This window comes from Plecotus auritus (assembly GCF_963455305.1).
Source record: "Plecotus auritus genome assembly, chromosome: 1".
NCBI lineage: Eukaryota > Metazoa > Chordata > Mammalia > Chiroptera > Vespertilionidae > Plecotus > Plecotus auritus.
This window is the reverse complement of record NC_137770.1, coordinates 26900522-26918327: the sequence shown is the minus strand read 5'-3', so window position 1 is coordinate 26918327 and position 17806 is coordinate 26900522. Positions and strand designations below refer to the sequence as shown.

Sequence of the window (17806 nt, the reverse complement as noted above, 5' to 3'; positions counted from 1 at the left end):
GAGGCCCACAGCTGGGCTCTACTAGCCTGTGGCTGAAGTTGTGATTGGGGCAAGCATATTCCTGGCTGAGGCTGCACACATGTAAGGTGGAGACCAAAGAGGGCCAAAGTTAGTCACACATGCTGATCCTGGGGTTGCATTGAACTTATTTGCATAGTAAATTTAAAAAGGCTCTTGTAGCCTAGCCAGTGTGGCTCAGTGGTTGAGTGTCGACCTATGAACCAGGAGGTCACAATTTGATTCCTGGTCAGGCCACATGCCCAGGTTGTGGGCTCGATCCCCAGTGGGGGGCATGCAGGAGGCAGCTGATCAATGATTCTCTCTCATCATTGATACTTCTATCTCTCTCTCCCTCTCCCTTTCTCTCTGAAATCAATTATATATATTTTACAAAAGCCCTTGTAGAAAATAAAACTTGAAGCATACCTGAAGACAGCCTGAATTTTGCATGTGCTCCCTTAAACATACACAGATCTATCAATGGTGGAGCAAAGACCAGTTTAAGGTGTTTGAGCACACTTAACACAGTGTGGGTGGATCACGAGCATTCTCATCTATATATATAAAACCCTAATATGCAAATAGACTGAACAGCAGAACAACTGAACAACCGGTTGCTATGATGTGCATTGACCACCAGGGGGCGCTTGCAGAACATGGTGGGCATTGGCAGCAGGCAGCAGAGCGTGGAACATGGCGGTGTCAGCTACCGCGGGATGGTGGAGCAAGTGAGTGGGGGCGCCAGACCAAGGTGGGGTGCCAGTCACTGTCATCGGGACGAGTCTCTGGTGGTTACTGAAAATTCTTTGCTCTTGCGCACCGCGGTCCCGCTTGGCGCTTGCACCTGCTGCTGGTGCTGGCCCTGCTCACACCCGCTGCTGGTGCCAGAGCTGCTGCTCGCACTCGCTGCTGGCACCCAGTGCCAGCCCCAATCACTTGGCGCTGTCAGCGTGTGCGAGTAGCGGCTGCCAGCCCCGATTGCCCCTCCCGGCTTCTCCACCTCTCCCTGCTCCTGAGGGGCGATCGGGGCTGGAAGCTGCTGCTCACACCGGCTGATGGCGCCGGCCCCAATTGCTCTGGCCGTCAGTGGCTGGTGCTGTCAGCGTGTGGGAGCGGCAGTGGGAGCAGGACTGCCAGCAGACAGGGGACTGGGGGCATAGTGGGAGGGGAAGGGTAGGGGTGTGGAGAATGGGCTGAGACCCGCCCCTGTGCCCACCGCAGCCTCGCAGCCCACAGTTCCTTTCAAGGTGCACGAATTTGTGCACTGGGCCCCTAGTGTTTTCATATTACACAGTGTTTTACATAAATGTTAAAAGCATGCCTTAAAATTAAATACCCATTGCATTCTGAAGTTATTTATTACATGTTCTTACAAGCTAATATCTTTTTAAAGTATGATACTTTGTAAAACGTTTTTTGTACTCGTTCAATAGAAACTTATCTGGCCACTGGGTAAAGCTAGCAATAAAACTACTGGTGTGCAATGTGTTAACATTTATCACAAAACAAGATGGTTCTTCTCTGGCCTAAAAGTCCTTGTACTCTTGGTTAAATCCAGTTTAAGAGGAAATTCAAACAGATTTCTTTTCTTCTTTAACAAAGAAGGTATTAGGGTACACACAGAGAGCATGGCACTTGAATATATAGTTGAACCTTGAACAATGAGGGTTTGGACTGGGGTGGCCCACTTTTAGGCATATTTTTTTCAGTTGACCTACACAGCTCAAACCCATGTTGTTCACCTGTAAGGAAAAACCCTCCATTCTACCTGCTTATTAGTATAGATTAATGGATTTGTATTTTTTAAAATGTTTATAAATCATTATCATAATTATTTTGGTGTTCAAGTTGTCCCAGAGTTAGCTAGTAGGATCCTCTTCAAGCTGGCTTCTGTGTCCCTATGATATGCCTCATCATTTTTTTGAAAACTTCCTTAATTTCCAGCAACAAAAGATGTTCCAGGCTCATCTGGAATCAGATTATTTTTCCAAGGAGCCCTAATTCTTCTTTAGTGTGCATATTAGCTATTTATTACTGCATAATCAGCTACCCCAAAATTTAGCAGCTTAAAACAACAAATCATTATCTCACAGTTTCTTCTGAGGTTCAGGAATTTGAGAGGTTAGCTAGGTAGTTCTGGAAACGTTTCTCTCCTCTCTTGCGATCACAAATATGATGCTCATTTCTTGGCCTTTTTTTTTTTTTTTTTTTTGAATGGGAATTCATTCTGGGAAGAAAAATCACACTTGATACAAGGAGTTCTCAAGCCCTAGAATCAAGAGTCAAAACTAATTTAATATTGCAGGTTCTGTTCTACTTTAAAAGATTGTTTCTTTTAAGATCAAGTTCTTTTTTTTTTTTTAAATATATTTTATTGATATTTCACAGAGAGGAAGGGAGAGGGATAGAGAGCTAGAAACATCGATGAGAGAGAGACATCGATCAGCTGCCTCCTGCACACCCCCCACTGGGGATGTGCCCGCAACCAAGGTATATGCCCTTGACCAGAATCGAACCCGGGACCCTCAGTCCACAGGCCGACGCTCTATCCACTGAGCCAAACCGGTTTTGGCAAGATCAAGTTCTAAAACAAAATTTTAGACTACCTTTATTTTACTCCATTACTTTTACTCTGTTTGAGCATTTTCTTTTTCATCAGTTGGCTCAAGTTATTACAACGAAAGGTTATTGAAGATCTACTTGTACAAGACTGATAAAAGAAATAGGCTCTGGCCTATAGGAACTTGCAAAGTAGTATAATCCTACTTCTTTCCTGAAATTTTCTCAAAGAAGTAAAAATTTCAGAGGTGAAGTTACTAGGAGCTTCAACTTGTTTAATGATTCTTACCCCCTTGCTCACCATTCCAGTTATTTTTCAGCTACTGAATACCACAATTTGTGCTGCACTATTAGCTCTGACATGAATGCAATGTAAAAAGCAATTCTTTACACCTGCCTAATCAGGGTAGTCTGTCTTAGGTTCCCAGGGGTTCCAAAGCTGTCCTAGGAATAAGCCTTGCTCAACCCACTTGAGTACAAAAGGAAACAATTAATAATTAATGAAATTGAGAAATCTCCCACACTGGGTAATCCATCTTTGAGGAATTTGGGATTCTTTGTGAAAGAAAAGGCAGCCTTGCTTTAAAGCAATGGGAAAGGGCCCTGGGCCAGCAGTCTTACAGAGCCGCTTTTAATCACCGCACTGCCCCGCAACCAGCTGAAAGGTGGGTGGTCCAATCATATCAGGTCTCGGAATCTGTTTCTCCATCCATAACATGAAGGGTAGGCTTGACAGCCCCTCTCTCACTGCAATTTTTCCTCACGGAGAAATCCATAAAATGAGTAAGGGAACTCACGATTTGCTCTTTGTGGACAAGTAGTAGGGGCGGCCAGTCCAGCTAATTTATTAATACAACTTTGCCGAGACTCGAGACTCGTGACTATCCTTGCTCTGCACCTCCCCCGCCTCTCACCGTCCCTGGGAGGAACTGGAGCAAGGAGCAAAGGTCTAGTCATGCGCCTGCGTACTGCGGTCAGAGGGATGAAGTCGCGAGCTAGCCCCTGTCAGCGCCGCAAGCCACGCGATACTTCCTCCGGAGCTCGGTGGTGGTGAGTGAGGAGCGAGGGCGGTCTGTCGCGGCCGCTGAGACTGGGGAACCTTCAGTTGGGTAGGGCCGTCCGGGTGCGGGAAAATCTAGGAGCCAATACCTAGGACTTAGAATAAAGAATGCTGGAGAAGCAGAAACGGGTTTTTTGTTTGTTTGTTTGTTTTTTAAAGAATTGTGGGGTGTAAGCAACCTCAGGATTGGACATACTTGTGTCCAAGGTGCCTTTGAGATGTTCGTTTCACACATTTTTTTGAGTATCTACCATGTACCAGGCATAGGGGTTGGACAACGGATACAAATTGAACAACGGATACAAATCCCTGTCCTCCTGGTGCTTACAGTCTGGGAAGTCAGCTTGAAATTCTGGGCTGTGGGTGCAGAGTCCTAGTCATTTCCAGATGAGTGATGGGTAGGGGGAGCCCAAGAGGAAGGCGAGGTCCCTGAGAAAGGGAAGGGTCTTGCAGGAGTCCCCACATAATAGACTTGGACAGAGGAAGGAGGAAACAAGAAGACTCAAAGGATTACCTGCCAGCTCTGGAGGAATATATCATGCTGTTTTCTTTTAATCAAGCCTCAGTGGGAGGCTTAATAATGATGGTATGAAGATGAATGTGTTTGAATTATGAGGCCAAAAACATTCTGCCCATTCAGTCTTCAACAAACTTGTTTCTTTTAAACAAAAATTCTAATTAGACTTAGTCCTTCTTCATATATTTGTTCTAGGAGGCAAACTCTGACAGGGAACTATATCTTTTTTGGATCCTAAATATGATTTTTCTTTTCCCCACAAAAGTGCTTTTTTATTTTTAAATTGTTTAATATTTTCAAACTTCCTTGTCATTTAAAATGTTTTCTATCAATAGGAATTACTTTATACAGAAATCTTGTGAGATCCCTGTGCAAACAAGGTGATGATTGTACAAAGAGTGATATTGAATTCCCGACCTGGTATGTATTTATCTGTGATGAATGAAAAGCTGTGGTCTTTGATAATTATTAATGCAAATGGAGGAACAAAAGTATCCATATGATGTCAATGTGGTAAATTGAGGTTGGAAGATATTTTTTTAAATATATTTTTATTGATTTCAGAGAGGAAGGAAGAGGGAGAGAGAGAGAGATAGAAACATCAATGATGAGAGAGAATCATTGATTGGCTGCCTCCTGCACACCCCCCACTGGGGATCGAGCCCACAACCCAGGCATGTGCCCTTGACCAGAATTGAACCCAGGACCCTTCAGTCCACAGGCTCTATCCACTGAGCCAAATCGGCTAGGGCGAGGTTGGAAGATATTAATAATAGCAGAGATATTAGAAGAAATTCTTTAAACAATGTACTATTCAGTTTTTCAAGTGATATCAAGGCCATTTCTTGAAAAAATAAGGTATTTTAGAATTACTATATTTAAAAGATTATATTACAACTATGTGGCTTTTGTTTTTTATTTATAGTATGTATCATTGGTTCTTAAAATTTGCTTTTCTTTTGATGTGAACAGCACTGACTTATGTCTGTGCTTATCTCTAACCTGAGTCATAGAAATAGGTATGAAAGTAACCTCAGAGGTTTGGGCTCATGCTGCCTTGGTTTTGTTGCCTTTTCATAATCCTATTTAATAAAAGGCTAATATGCAAATCAACCAAACCCCAGAACGACCAGTTGCTATGATGCGCACTGACCACCAGGGGGCAGACACTCACCGCCAGAGCTGCCCCTTGGTGGTCAGTGCGCTCCCCCTGTGGGAGCCAGAAGCCAGGCTCACAGCTGGCAAGCGCAGCGGCAGTGGCGGGAGCCTTCTCCCATCTCAGCAGCAGCGCTAAGGACCCTATGAGAGGGCGCAGGCTGGGCTGAGGGACACCCCTCACCCCCAGTGCACAAATGTTGTGCACCGGGCCTCTAGTATTTAAAAAGCTGTCTATGATTTTTCATTTTTGAAATCTTCCTAAATTTTAAAACAAAGGAGGTGATTTACCTGTAGTCATCTCAAAAAAGAAATCTTAAAGTTGACAGCAATATTCCAAAGGATCTTCTTGGAGAAAATGAAGAGCAAGTAAAACTACTTGAAGAATTTATATTGAGTTATAGAGAAATTACAAAATAATATAGATTTATTCATGCCCAAGTTAAAAGACAGTGCTCTGGACCCTAGAGTGACCTTTTAAAGAATAGTAAATAATTATATAGAAAAATGAGTTATTTTATATTTTTACCTAATATTTTAGGAAAAAATGGTAATCCAGTGGCAGAAAATTTCCGAGTAGAAGAAGTAAGTTTACCAGATCATATCAATGAAGGACAAGTACAAGTCAGAACTCTTTATCTTTCTGTGGATCCTTACATGGTAAGATTCAGGATTTTGTGACTTGGTGAAAATTAATTTTACTTTTATATTTTTTAATGCTGCATCTGAATTTTATTAAGCAATCCTCATGATTAATGAATATTTGAGCAATTATATTTTGATACTTGTGAATTACAGATTGCCTTTGTTTTTATTTACTAGTGTTATTAAGGAATGTTATAGGAGGAAGATTTTCATAATAGTAACACATGTGGTTAGTCAGTTTCTTCCAAATGTTCAGACTACTTCCCAGTAGTAAGTAAAGCTTGAAGATAGTAAATTAGGATTGGAAACTCTCTCAAATTTATCCAGTTTCTAAGATCTTATTTATCACTCCATCTCCAGGGACTAGCATGGTGCTTACTAAGTATTAATTAAAGGAAGGAAGGAAGGATGGAACTCACTTCTTTCCCCAGGTGGCCCTGCATGGTACGGTGTGCCATGCCACTCCACTTGGGAATTATAATTAATCACTTGCCTTCACTAGACATTGTTCTATGAAAAAAAAAAAGAACATAAACAACTTTAAATGAAAAACGAAAAGTAATCTAATGAACATTAAATCATTGCAATTTTATATCATTCCAAAATCACAACTAATTTTAATCACCATGTGTATACAGTATTTTACATGGTTATATTTAATGTGTATATACTATTTTGATTTCATATTTAAATGACTTTATATACACATTTTCATATGAAAAACTAGTGGAAATATCATTACAATGGTGGTTCTGTTTTTCTCTTAGCCTTGTTTGAGTCAGGTCCTTGGTCTGGCCAATATCCAATGGCTGCTGCACTTGCTTTCCAAAAATACATGGGAGGGACACAGAAGCAGAAGTGAGCATATACCTATAGAAGCTTCTGCTTCAATTCCTATTTGGTCTTTTCTAACTGAACTAGACCACCCTTAATCAATCAGTGTTTCCATCTTTTCCATCTCCTGGACCACACTGGAGGCCTCTAATTCTTGGCTTCATGAGAGAGGCAAGAGTGAGCCACAGAGAAGAAGAGAGCCTTCACTAATGTCCAGGATGTCTTTAGCATAGTCTCATGGGAGGGTGTGGTGTCATTGTGGCATTTTTTCTTTGCTGAATAAAGAGAACATCCACCTGAGGTTAGGGGTATGATGTAGTGCTTGATCTGAAGTTTTCCCTATCATTGTTTTATTGTGGAAAATTGAACAGTTGGGGAAAGCTTAAAATTGTTTTGGGAATAGGTGGTATTAGAAATTAGGAAGAGGAGTTCAGAAGGGATGGTGATAAACAACTGTATAAAAATAGTTTTGCTCAGCCGGTGTGGCTCAGTGGTTGAGTGTTGACCTATGAACTTGGAGGTAACAGTTCAATTCCCAGTCAGGGCACATGCCTGGGTTGCGAGCTTGATCCCCTATAGGGGGCATGCAGGAAGCAGCAGATCAATGATTCACTATAATCATTGATGTTTCTATTTCTCCCTCCCTGTCCTTCTCTCTCCCTCCCTGTCTGAAATCAATAAAAATAAAAAATAGTTTCATTTTTGTATGTGTTATTTCCATTGGGGAAGTGAAATTGCTAGGCCAAAAGAAATGAGTACCATTATGGTCTATATGTTACTAATTTGTTTTCTATAAAAAGTAGACAGTTTCATAATATTGTCATCAACATGTAAGTATACTTAATTTGCCGAAATCCATTGAAACCACTGGCACAGGAATTTGTATTAATTTTGTTAGTATAATGTCTGTAATGTTACTTAAATGTATTCAAGCAATTGTTTAAAAATTTTAACAGCTTTATTGAAATATAATACACGTATCATACAATTCACACATTTAAATGTACAATTCATGGTTTTTAGTCTATTCACAAAATTGTGGAACTATCATCACTTTAGAATATACTTAAATTTCTTTTGGATTGCACTTCTTTACTTGTTAGAGAGAGGATACCACTTTTTTTCAGAATAAAAAACTGAAAGGAAGATAAAAATTAAGGTAAATTTTGTTTGACTAACGCTTTACTTAACATTACTTATTATATACCTTTCCTTTAGTCACTAGATAAATTAGTAAACTGGTTCAGTATTATTAGACAGAATTATGCTAATCAGTGTTTTCTTTTTTAGCGTTGTAAAATGAATGAAGACTCTGGGTCTGATTATTTAGCACCTTGGCAGTTGTCTCAAGTGGTTGACGGAGGAGGTATTGGGATTATAGAAGAAAGCAAACACACAAATTTTGCTAAAGGCGATTTTGTGACTTCTTTCTACTGGCCCTGGCAAACCAAGGTTATTCTGGATGGAAATAGTCTAGAAAAGGTGATGTATAATACAGAAGTATTTTTCTCCACTGTTAATTCTTATTTTGTACCTTTGGTCTTGAGTTGTTTGATATGGGGGTGGGGAGGGGGAGAGCATACATTTTCTTTTAGATATTTGCAAAAATGTGGAAAGCCTTTGTTCCTTTTCCACTATTGGTTGTAACTATATATGACAGTTCTTAGATGACCAGTGAGTAGTGGTGTTTTCCATATTTAATTTATTTCTCAAATTTTACATATATAAAATAAAACCTGAATACTTAAGCATCAAAAAATATTTTATACTAAGAATCAGAGGCCCCTTGTAGTCGTATGCTTTAAAGTTTCCTGAGAAATTGACACTTAAGAAATTCCTTTGGTTTGGGCTTGAAATTCCATCTTGTGTCAGAAATCTTGAGTTTGGTTTCTGTTAGGTTGAACCATGTGAAATTAACAATGTTTTTCTGTTTTGACCTGCCAAAACTGGCAGCTTCATGTACAGGGTGAGGCAAGAGCAGGTTTATAGTTATGAGTATGGAAAATAGTACAATAATTAAAAAATAATAATACAAGAATAAACTCTGTGTTTCGCATACTCACAACTGTAAACCTACCTTTGTCACCCGTGTATAGTCACATTAAGGGTTAGGTATTCAACATATGAATTTTAGGAGTGTCAATGTAAGAAATGTCCAAACCAGTAGAGAATTTTTAAAAAATATATATTTTTATTGATTTAGAGAGGAAGGGAGAAGGAGAGAGAGAAAGAGAGAAACATCAATGATGAGAGAGAATCATTGATCAGCTGCACGCCCCACACTGGGGATTGAGCCTGTGACCCGGGCATGTGCCCTGACCAGGAATCGAACCATGACCTCCTGGTTCACAGGTTGATGCTCAACCACTGAGCCACACCAACCAGGCTCAAATAAATTCTTATAAAAAATTTTCTACTCCTGGCCATGTGGCTCAGTGGTTGAGCATCGACCTATGAACCAGGAAGTCAAGATTCGATTCCTGGTCAGGGCACATGCCCAGATTGCAGATCTCCAGTGTGGGGTGTGCAGGAGGCAGCTGATCAGGATTCTCTCTCATTGTTGATGTTTCTCTCTCTTCCTCACCCTTCCTCTCTAAAATCAATAAAAATATATTTTAAAAACTTTATTTGAGCTAAACTGATGACAATTGCTGGGAAGCAAAATCTCAGATATTCTGGAGAATAAGTTTTACATTTTCTTTTATACATTTTCAAATTAAGAAGAGAACATAAGGAAAATTACATGAAGGAGGGAGAAAGCAAGGCAGCAATTGGATTACAGGATAGTTAACAAGAATGGTAACCTAAGATAGACAAGAATAATGGACGGCTTGCTTAAGGCAAATAAACCTTTTACTAAAGAAGTTATATGCCTGGGGAGTGACTACCCACCAAGACCTGCCCTGTTAGGAATTTATGATCAGATCACCCTGTGAGGTTACTTTCTGTAGAACCCTTTTTTTGTCCACAGGAAGACACAATTAAGCCTATAACAGGTTGTTTCTACCTTGTTGACTTAAAACTGGAATTCCTAGTTTTCTTTTTAAAAGATATATATTTAGACTAAATAAATAAATAAATACAAATAAAAGATATATATTTCGTTTTAGGTAGACCCACAACTCGTGAATGGACATCTTTCATATTTTCTTGGAGCTATTGGTATGCCTGGTTTGACTTCCTTGATTGGGATACAGGAAAAAGGTCATATAACTCCTGGATCTAATCAGACAATGGTTGTTAGTGGGGCTGCTGGTGCTTGTGGATCCTTGGCTGGGCAGGTAATAATTTCTGAGAATTACTTGATTTTCTAAAAACATCATAATTTAATCTCTAGATACATATATATATATATAATTTAAAATATAAAATTGAACAAATTTATGATTATTTTGCACATTTCTGGTGGAAATGATGTTATTACCTGCTTAGACTGTCTTTATAATAATATGAAAAATGTTGTAGATTTTTGTATCTTGTTCTCTGTTAACCAAAATAGACATGGGAAATGCTAGAATGATCCAAGGAAGAAAATCAGAGTACCTATGTGGAATTCATGAACTAAAAATAAAAAACAAACTTGCCCTAGCCTGTTTGCCTCAGTGGTTAGAATGTCAGCCTGCGGACTGAAGGTTTGTGGGTTCTATTCCAGTTAAGAGCGTATACCTCAGTTGCAGACTCAATCCCTGGCCAGTGCAGGAGGCAACCAATAGATGTGTCTCTCGTACATTGATATTTCTGTCTCCATCTCTCCCTCCCTCTCTCTCTAAAATCAATGGAAAAAATATCCTTGTGTGAGGATTAACAAAAAACCCAAAAAAACTAATATTATAAAAAAAAAGTCTTCAAATACAGTAAATATTATGATAGAATTTTATAAAATGTATTGATAGTATGAAACCTCTGAAATAAAATATTTTATCTTAATAGTGATTTTACTCACAGGCCTGAAAAGTATTTTAAAACTTAAAAAAAATTTTAATTTATTGGAGTGACATTGTTTAATAACATTATATAAATTTCTGGTGTACAACTTTGTTATGACATCTGTGTACTCTATTGTGTGCTCACCACCTGGTCTACTCTCCTTCTGTCACCATATATTTGACCCCCTTTACCCTCCTTGTCCTCCCCTTACCTTCTTTTCCTTCTAGTAACCACCATTCTGTTGTCTCTGTCTATGAATTTTTTGTTTGTTCATTTGTTGCTTTTTGCTTTATATCCCACATGAGTGGGCTATATCCCACATGAGTGAAAACACATTCTTCACTTCTCTATCTGACTTACCTTACTCAGCATAATACGATATGCTCAAGATCCATCCCACTCAAAAATATTAAATTGCAAGTTAGTGATGTTTGGGATCTGACTATTCTTTTTATGAAATTAGCTTTAAATTCTGAAATTTTAACATTCAAACTAAGTCTAATTTTATTCCTTCTTAATGTTTTTAAGAATGACATTATATCTGTTTTCTGTTCTTTTGATTTCAAATTACTTTTAGCTGAAAGCCCTGTAATCTAACCTAAGTTGTGGTGAACACTCTCATATACTTGTAATATTTTATATGCTTTCACATTCTAAAATGTAAACGTGACATAGAAAGTTGTTTAATTTTCAAAAATTTCCCCCCTAGATTGGTCACTTGATGGGCTGTTCCCGAGTGGTGGGAATTTGTGGAACACATGAGAAGTGCCTCCTTTTGACCTCAGAACTGGGCTTTGATGCTGCAATTAATTATAAAAAAGAGAATGTAGCGGAACAGCTCCGGAAACTATGCCCAGCTGGTGTGGATGTTTACTTTGACAACGTTGGCGGTGACATAAGTAATACAGTGATAAGTCAGGTAGTTTGCTGATTTTTTTCTTATAAATTTGAATGCTATATTTTATTTGATGTGATATATTTTTACCTGATACTAAGAGATAGAAAAAGCTTTATAAGATTGTAGGGTTTATTGAGAAAAAGAAACTAATGATGATCAGCATTGTAATTAAGTGATACAGAAGAGCTTGCTGATATATCTACTTCCATTTACTTACAGATTTGCACTATGAACATCAGTTTCAGTTCTTTGCTAGCATTATTGTATTTTTCACCTGCAATTAATTTTTGTGAAAAGTACAGTTGTATTGTTCAAATGGTGAAGTTCTGACTCCTAACTCACCATGAACTAACTCAGCCATGGCCCCTGAGTTAGGGTAGGGAATGGATTTTCATAGATTGTAGGTATTTACCTATTTTTATTGACAATGTTATAAAATATGAACATCAGCTATTAACACTGCATTGTCCTTTACTATAGGTAAAATTATTTGCGATTGAGGTTAAATTATTTAAATACAAAGAAATACCCTGCTACTACTACTATTAAAAGTAGCAACAACAGCAGCAACAATTAATGTAATTCTTTTGCTGATTACCAAATTCTCATTTACCTCTAATTCCTTGGGAATGGACTTATTTTCTAACCAGTTAAAACTCAAATACATATACTGGGTAAATCTTTAAAATGAAATATGTTAATTGGCACTAAAGGAATAAATTCAATGGTCAAAGAGGCTTTCTTTGAGACAGCCATAAAGTCATATATGGGAAAGGCATATATCTTAGGGTATGATCACCTATTTTATCTGAACAGATGAATAAGAACAGTCACATCATCCTGTGTGGTCAAATTTCTCAGTACAACAAAGATGTGCCTTATCCTCCTCCACTACCTCCTGCTGTAGAGGCAATCCAGAAAGAAAGAAACATTGCAAGGTGTGTTCTACCTCTTCCTGTTTTTACCAGATTTAAGGGGTTTAAAGATCATAGGTGTATATGAAATGTATTGTTCTCCATCTATAATTTTTTCTTATTAAATAAAACTTGCAAATATATTTTAAGCTGATTCAGTATTTAGGTTTTGGTTAACCAGCTCTTTGGCAGAAAACTTTTAAAAAATTGCATCTGTTCTATAAATCTTTTGCAAGTCTTTTTTTTTGCAAGTAATAGAAACTCAATCACATTGGCTTAAGTACAAAGGAAATTTACTGGCTCATGTATTGAGAAGTGCAATATTATCACAGTACTGTCTGAGATCTGGCTGGGTAAAGGGTTTGTATAGTGGCATCACGACTCAGTTTTTCTCCACCTCTGGGCTGTGCTCCCTCCCAGGCTCTCCTCTTGCAGCAGCAGAGGATGGCTGTTATCTCTAGTCTTATATTTTACCAGGTTAGCAATCCAAGCAGAAAGAGAACAGCTTTCTCCTCGGAGTTTTATCAGGTCCCAACGCTGATACTTTATGGCTCACACTGGCCTGGCTTTGGTCACATAGGGTGGGGAAAGGATGTTACCCACTAAGTAAAATCATAGAGCTATTACCAAATGGGGTCGTATATGCTGGGCAGACAAAACAATAGAACTCCACTGCACTCATCCCTGTCTCTACACCTAAAACTGTATCTGGCCAGATTCTGTGATTAAGTCCTAATGTTTGAAAGATTAACAGATAATAGAGTTCTGGAATGATTTCATTTTGGACTTTTTTATTCTCCTTCTGGTCTCTGATCATTATTCTTTTCTTTCCCAATACAGAGAAAGATTTCTGGTGTTAAATTATAAGGACAAATTTGAGTCTGGTATTCTACAGCTGAGTCAATGGTTTAAAGAAGGAAAGCTAAAGGTAGAACTTGCTTCTATTCTTTATCAATGGCGTTCTTCCTGCTATTTGACATGCTTTTGAATTTATTATAGCAATGTACTAGTTTCATAATAAAAATTCCTACAAAAGGGAAGTGTACTGAATATTATAAATTAACTTTACCACCCAGGTGATATAACCTCCTGGTTGAGAAGCCCTCTCTTATTATTCCCTTTACCTGAAATCTTATTAACCTTATACTTTTCTTAGATTATATTGTAAGATCAATAGATTTTCCTTCCTAAATTTTAATATTCATTAATTTAACAAATATTAATATGGAATGCTACAATGTGTTAGAAGCTGTGCTTTCTCAAAAATCTTAAAAGTACCTTCTAGTACCCCCACCACTCCACTACCATATTTCTCTCCTGCTCTCCCAGGACATTCTGATATATCTCATTTTTGCTTTAAAATCAGGCGTTATTAACCTGGGGTACAGAGACCCTGACCTAGCATGTTCTTAAAACCTGCAAATGATAGGCAAAGTTTATGTGTGTGTGCTTATGTACTTTTGGAAAAGAGGGTATATAGCTTGTGCTGTTACCAGTGGAAGATTAGACAATGGGAAAATAGGATTTTATTTTAAAAAATTAATTGATAGGAAACCTTTTTGGGTTACCTACATGAAATTAAGAATATCTATTTTTAGACAGAAAGTGCTAAATAGTATTGCTGTCTTTTGCAAACATGAAAACTATTAAGTAGAAATATTGAAGTCTAAAGAATACTAAGTATAGCTATTTTGATTTACAGATTAAAGAAACTATGACAAATGGATTAGAAAACATGGGAGGTAAGATGAATGTAGATTTATTATATATATATGTGCTCAGCACAAGTAATACCTTTTTTCTTTTGCTTCTACTTCTCTGGTGTTTTTTTTTTTTTCTTTTAAAATATATTTTTATTGATTTCAGAGAGGACGGGAGAGGGAGAGAGAGATGAAAACATCAATGATGAGAAAGAATCATTGATCAGCTACCTCCTACACTGGGGATCGAGCCCATAACCCAGGCATATGCCCTGACCAGAATCGAACTATGACCTCCTGGTTCATAGGTCAGTGCTCAACCTGCTACTGGCTCTTTTGTTTGTTTTAAATAAAAAGGATTAGCTCAGCCGGTGTGGCTCAGTGGTTGAGTGTCGACCTATGAACGGGGAGGTCATAGGTTGTGGGCTCAAATCCCAGTAGGGAAATTAATAAAAACATATTTTTTAAAAATAAAAGGGATTAATCAAACAATTTTTTTCTTTCTCAGAAAAAAATTTAATGTATTTGGTTACTAAGTTTACCGAACAGAAATATAACTTCACTTATTTTTCTGGCATAATGTGTATTTCACTTAGTAAAACTTTATGATTAGATTTCTGATATTTTAACAGTTATATAAAAACTAGAGCCCTGGTGCACGAAATTTGTGCACTCGGGGGGGGGGGGGAGAGGGTTCCCTCAGCCTGGCCTGTGCCCTCTCACAGTCCAGGAGCCCTCGGGGGATGTCCGACTGACGGCTTAGGCCTGCTTCCCGCCGTCAGTTGGACATTGCTTAGTGCAGCTGCCGAGGCGGAGAGGCTTCTGCCACTGCCGCTGCGCTGGGCCACGAGCCCGGCTTCTGGCTGAGCAGCACTCCCCCTGTGGGAGTATACTGACCACCAGGGGGCAGCTCCTGTGTTGAGCATCTGCCCCTTGGTGGTATAGCGACCAGTCATTCCACCGTTTGGTTGATTTGCATATTAGCCTTTCATTATATAGGATAGGATTTGTTTTGCTGATATTTTACTTTAAAACTTATTTGCCTCTAGTTTTCAGACTGTAAGCCATGAGTGTCAATATAGACACCAATTAAACATTTCTAGTTTGGGTAAAACAATTTTTAAAATATATTTTTATTGATTTCAGAGAGAGGGAGAGAGATAGAAATATCAATGATGAGAGAGTATCCATTGACTGGCTACCTTCTGCATGCCCCACATTGGGGATCGAGCCCGAAACCCAGGCATGTGCCCTGACCAGGAACTGAACCATGACCTCCTGATTCATAGGTCTACACTCAACCACTGAGCCATGTCAGGCTGGCGGGTAAAAACAAATTTGTAGATGCTAATTGGGTTACTTTACGCTGTAACTTTTCCAGTGTATATGTGAAGTTTCTTTTCATGACAGTTTTCTTCTATACTTAATATTAAAATCATTGAAGTAATTTTTCAAATTAATTGTGTTTGACCTACCAATAGATATGTATGATAGTGACATTTATGTTTTGAGATAACTTAGTGTGTTTTTTTTTCTTTCTAGCTGCATTCCAGTCCATGATGACAGGAGGTAATATTGGAAAGCAGATAGTTTGCATTTCAGAAGAAACCTCTTTGCAGTCTCTATAAACATCTTCATCAAGGAAATACAGATTTCTTTCCATTTTGCACAAAGATTTTCAAGACACATTAAAAAAAAGCAGAGTACAGATAGCTTTTGGTTTAAATATAATAATAGGTGATTATTTTCTTAATTGCAAAATAATTCTTTCCTATATCTTCCATATTATATATGTACTCTACATCCAACGTATTATTTACATCAATAGATTGAAGTCAAAATGATCTATTTTTCTTTCTTTTCCTAACACTATTACATGAGATATTTTTATCAGATACACTGAAACCACTGGAGATTTGATACAACTATGAATGGATCATACAAAACAGCTTTTCAAAATTAATAACTTTTATTGAAAATGGAATGGTTGAGAAGGCATTTAGTAAATATTTGTAGAACTGGGAATGTTTTACATAATTCTTGAATTGAAACTTGGCATAAGAAGAAAATTGGGATAGCGTTTCTTTATTGTACATGGAAAAGGGACTTAATGGCAGGGTGTTTGTCTGGAGTTTGGGGAAATTCAGAGCTCTGTGTTGGGACTACTATGAGAAGATAAGTAGAGGTTGATTAGGTTGATGGAGAGATTAATTTGCTACAGAAGATGATCTATTTGTGTTATGCCAAATTTACTGTATAGTCTAACTCAAATATTTATTGAGAAAAGCATATGTTTATTTTAGGTTAGCAGGCACATACTGTCAAACAGTTGTCAAGATTTCCAGGGCAAATAGATACAAACATCACTTGGGAGTTTTAGGTGATTAAAAAGATTGAGACAACCTGGCTGGTGTGGCTCAGTGGTTGAGCATCAACCCCGGAACCAAGAGGTCACTGGTTTGATTCCTGGTTAGGGCACATGCCTTGTTTGCAGGTACCATTCCCAATAGGGGGTGTGTAGGAGGCAGGCAATCGATGATTCTCTCTTCCTCTCCTTCCTCTCTCTCTAAAAATCAATAAATATATTTTTTAAAAGGATTGAGACAACAAAGACAGCTTCAGAAAATGTTAGCACTGAATGGGAAAATTAACAAATGATTGTAAACATGAATGTTCAAGACCTACAAATGTAACTCTAAATTAGAGTTTGCCGGGGTGGGGGGAGGTGGAGGAGAATATAGGGGGGATAAATGGTGATGGAAGGAGACTTGACTTGGAGAGGTGAATGCACAATACAGTGTACAGGTGAGGTGTTGTGGAACTATGCATCTGAAACCTGTAAATTTTGTTAACCAGTGTCACCCCAATAAATTCAATAAAAAAGAGAAAAGTAAAGCAGTGATTCTAAAAAAAAAAAAAAGGTTTGAAAAAATGGGTTTGTTTGTTTTATTAATTGTAATCAACCCTTTAAAACAGTAAAATTGCGGGTAGTTTCCTCTGAGTGTCCCGCTGGTTTATGGTCACCTGTTTATACACTGCATATGCTTTTTTTTTTTTTTAAATATATTTTATTGATTTTTTTACAGAGAGGAAGGGAGAGGGATAGAGAGTTAGAAACATCGATGAGAGAGAAACATCGATCAGCTGCCTCCTGCACACCCCCTACTGGGAACGTGCCCGCAACCAAGGTACATGCCCTTGACCGGAATCGAACCTGGGACCTTTCAGTCCGCAGGCCGACGCTCTATCCACTGAGCCAAACCGGTTTCGGCTGCACATGCTTTTTAAAAACACTTTATCTTATTGTTAAAAGTATTACAGATATCCCCCTTTCCCCAGGCCCATTGACACCCTCCCACCCTTCGCCCCCCTCCTGCAATGTACTTTTGTTGGCAACATTTATAGAAAGTAGATTCAAATTGTGTTAGTAATCAGTCATTCCAGTTGTCTTTAGTGGCCTTCTTTCTTGTTTTATATAATTTTCCTGGGCCATTTAATCTCTGTATATTGATAACTCCCAAATCTACATCTCTGTTTTTGACCTCTTTCTTACTTGAGCTTGGGACCTTTACCTCCAAGTAAATATCCCCTTGGGAT

At 38.3% G+C, this 17806-nt stretch overlaps 1 protein-coding gene and 1 long non-coding RNA gene across 12 annotated transcripts in view; one reads left to right on the top strand and one right to left on the bottom strand.

Moving 5' to 3' along the window:
- The window catches only part of LOC308249658, a 30133-nt gene extending 26604 nt beyond the window's left edge, over window positions 1-3529 (bottom strand). Inside the window, exon 1 of the long non-coding RNA XR_013960761.1 lies at window positions 3357-3529. This is a non-coding gene — a long non-coding RNA (uncharacterized lncRNA). The remainder of the gene's footprint in view (window positions 1-3356) is intronic.
- PTGR2 (prostaglandin reductase 2) lies at window positions 3119-17209 on the top strand. Of its 11 annotated transcripts, none has more exons than XR_013960747.1 (11): window positions 3572-3609; window positions 4472-4556; window positions 5833-5951; window positions 8061-8252; window positions 9881-10051; window positions 11407-11616; window positions 12412-12533; window positions 13350-13437; window positions 14212-14251; window positions 15356-15535; window positions 15752-17114. XR_013960747.1 is itself a non-coding variant. In XM_080671218.1 (10 exons), the coding sequence occupies exons 2-10, from the start codon at window positions 4520-4522 to the stop codon at window positions 15835-15837; spliced, it is 1065 nt and encodes a 354-aa protein (XP_080527344.1). In that variant the 5' UTR covers window positions 3119-3609; window positions 4472-4519; the 3' UTR covers window positions 15838-17209. The 11 variants fall into 11 exon arrangements, 6 of the variants coding, with proteins under 6 accessions (XP_080527344.1, XP_080527343.1, XP_080527346.1 ...); XR_013960749.1 differs by lacking the exon at window positions 15356-15535 and adding an exon at window positions 14376-14517 and having other exon boundaries at window positions 15752-17083; XR_013960746.1 differs by having other exon boundaries at window positions 3596-4205; window positions 15752-17115.
- The last annotated feature ends 597 nt before the right edge of the window (window positions 17210-17806 follow it).